The 1,696-nt window shown below is 39.6% G+C and overlaps 1 protein-coding gene across 1 annotated transcript; it reads left to right on the top strand.

Moving 5' to 3' along the window:
• Positions 1–297: 297 nt before the first annotated feature.
• Positions 298–1,481, top strand: LOC107410950 (senescence-specific cysteine protease SAG39). The gene is made up of 2 exons (XM_060813685.1): positions 298–730; positions 858–1,481. The coding sequence occupies exons 1-2, from the start codon at positions 298–300 to the stop codon at positions 1,448–1,450; spliced, it is 1,026 nt and encodes a 341-aa protein (XP_060669668.1). The 3' UTR covers positions 1,451–1,481.
• The last annotated feature ends 215 nt before the right edge of the window (positions 1,482–1,696 follow it).

The following is a 1,696-nucleotide window of genomic DNA, read 5'->3' as shown; positions in this document are numbered from 1 at the left end:
GAGATGTAATCTTTTTGTAATTAGTTACAGGAAAACTATGGCGTTTGACAGGACAGCTTATACGGTATGGACTGGGTTGTCTAAATCATCACAATTTTCCCGGAAATCTAACCAGGCCGACCAGGAAATTAAGCAATCACTTTGGAAGTTGAACAAAGTAAAAGTGCTATATATAGCTAGGTGAAGCCATTCTATATATACCTAACTTTCCTGTTATATATGCTCATATACATCTTAACCAAAATTGAATACCAAAAATCCTAGTAATTAATTCTTGCCAACTTCAAAAAGTAAGTAATGGCTATGACACTGGGAAGGTCCTCAATTTTTATAGCACTTGTAGTTTTAGGAGTGTGGGCTTCTCAAGCCACGTGCCGCACATTGAATGAAGTTTCCATGTCAGAGAGACATGAGCAATGGATGGCTCGCTATGGGCGCACGTACGAGAACAATGCTGAGAAGGAAAGGCGTTTTAAGATATTCAAGGACAATGTGGAGTTCATTGAGAATTTTAACAATGCTGGCAATCGGCCTTACAAGCTAAGTGTCAATGAATATGCAGACCAAACCAATGAAGAATTCCGAGCCTCTCGCAATGGATACAAAAGATCCTCCAATTCCAAGTCATCTCAAACATCGTTTAGATACGAAGATGTGAGTGCAGTTCCATCCAGCATAGATTGGAGGAAGAAAGGAGCTGTCACCCCCATCAAGGACCAGGGTCAATGTGGTACTAATTCGTTAATATCATACCAAATTAGCCCTTTATTTTCTTTGCTATATGTTACATATATATATATATATTAATTAACATTGCATTGTTGTTGTTGTAATGTATATATATGTCCAATATATAGGATGTTGCTGGGCATTTTCCGCAGTGGCAGCCACAGAAGGAATTACACAGCTGAAAACTGGGAAATTGATATCTCTTTCTGAGCAAGAATTCGTGGACTGCGACACCAGCGGTGAAGATCAAGGTTGCGAGGGGGGTCTCATGGACGACGCTTTTGAGTTTATCATTCAAAACAAAGGACTTGCCACAGAAGCAAACTATCCTTACAAAGGAGTTGATGGTACTTGTAACACCAATAAAGAGGCTTCCCATGCCGCCAAAATCACCGGCTATGAAGATGTTCCTGCAAATAGCGAGAAGGCATTGTTAAAGGCGGTGGCTAATCAACCAGTCTCTGTTGCAATCGATGCCAGTGGATCGGCCTTCCAGTTCTACTCGAGCGGGGTATTCACTGGAGAATGTGGAACAGCTCTGGATCATGGTGTGACAGCCGTTGGATATGGAAAGGCAGATGATGGAACGAAGTATTGGTTGGTGAAGAATTCATGGGGCACTTCATGGGGTGAGAATGGATACATTAGAATGCAGAGAGATGTTGATGCTAATGAAGGTCTTTGTGGCATTGCCATGGAAGCTTCCTATCCAACTGCTTGAAACTCTATGGGTGGTGAATAATTAATTTTCACTTGATACGAATATAGTAATTATATGGATGTTATTTCCAAATTATATACTTATTTGCACCTATACTTGATGGATCTTGTAATTGCTTGTATAGCATACAATTAATATATTATATGCTTAAAGCTTTTAAATTTCGTAACAGAAATTTCTTGATCTTACTCCAATTTCCAATTCCACCTACTCACAAACTACTATTTGGGCATAAGTACTTGCACA

The sequence above is a fragment of the Ziziphus jujuba genome, chromosome 1 (assembly GCF_031755915.1).
Source record: "Ziziphus jujuba cultivar Dongzao chromosome 1, ASM3175591v1".
Taxonomy (NCBI): Eukaryota; Viridiplantae; Streptophyta; class Magnoliopsida; order Rosales; family Rhamnaceae; genus Ziziphus; species Ziziphus jujuba.
This window is presented reverse-complemented; position numbering and strand designations above follow the sequence as displayed.

Coding starts and splice junctions, on each gene's coding strand:
- LOC107410950 (XM_060813685.1), top strand. CDS start 298: ATGGCTATGACACTGGGAAGGTCCTCAATTTTTATAGCACTTGTAGTT. Junction 731..857: donor CAAGGACCAGGGTCAATGTG/GTACTAATTCGT, acceptor TCCAATATATAG/GATGTTGCTGGGCATTTTCC.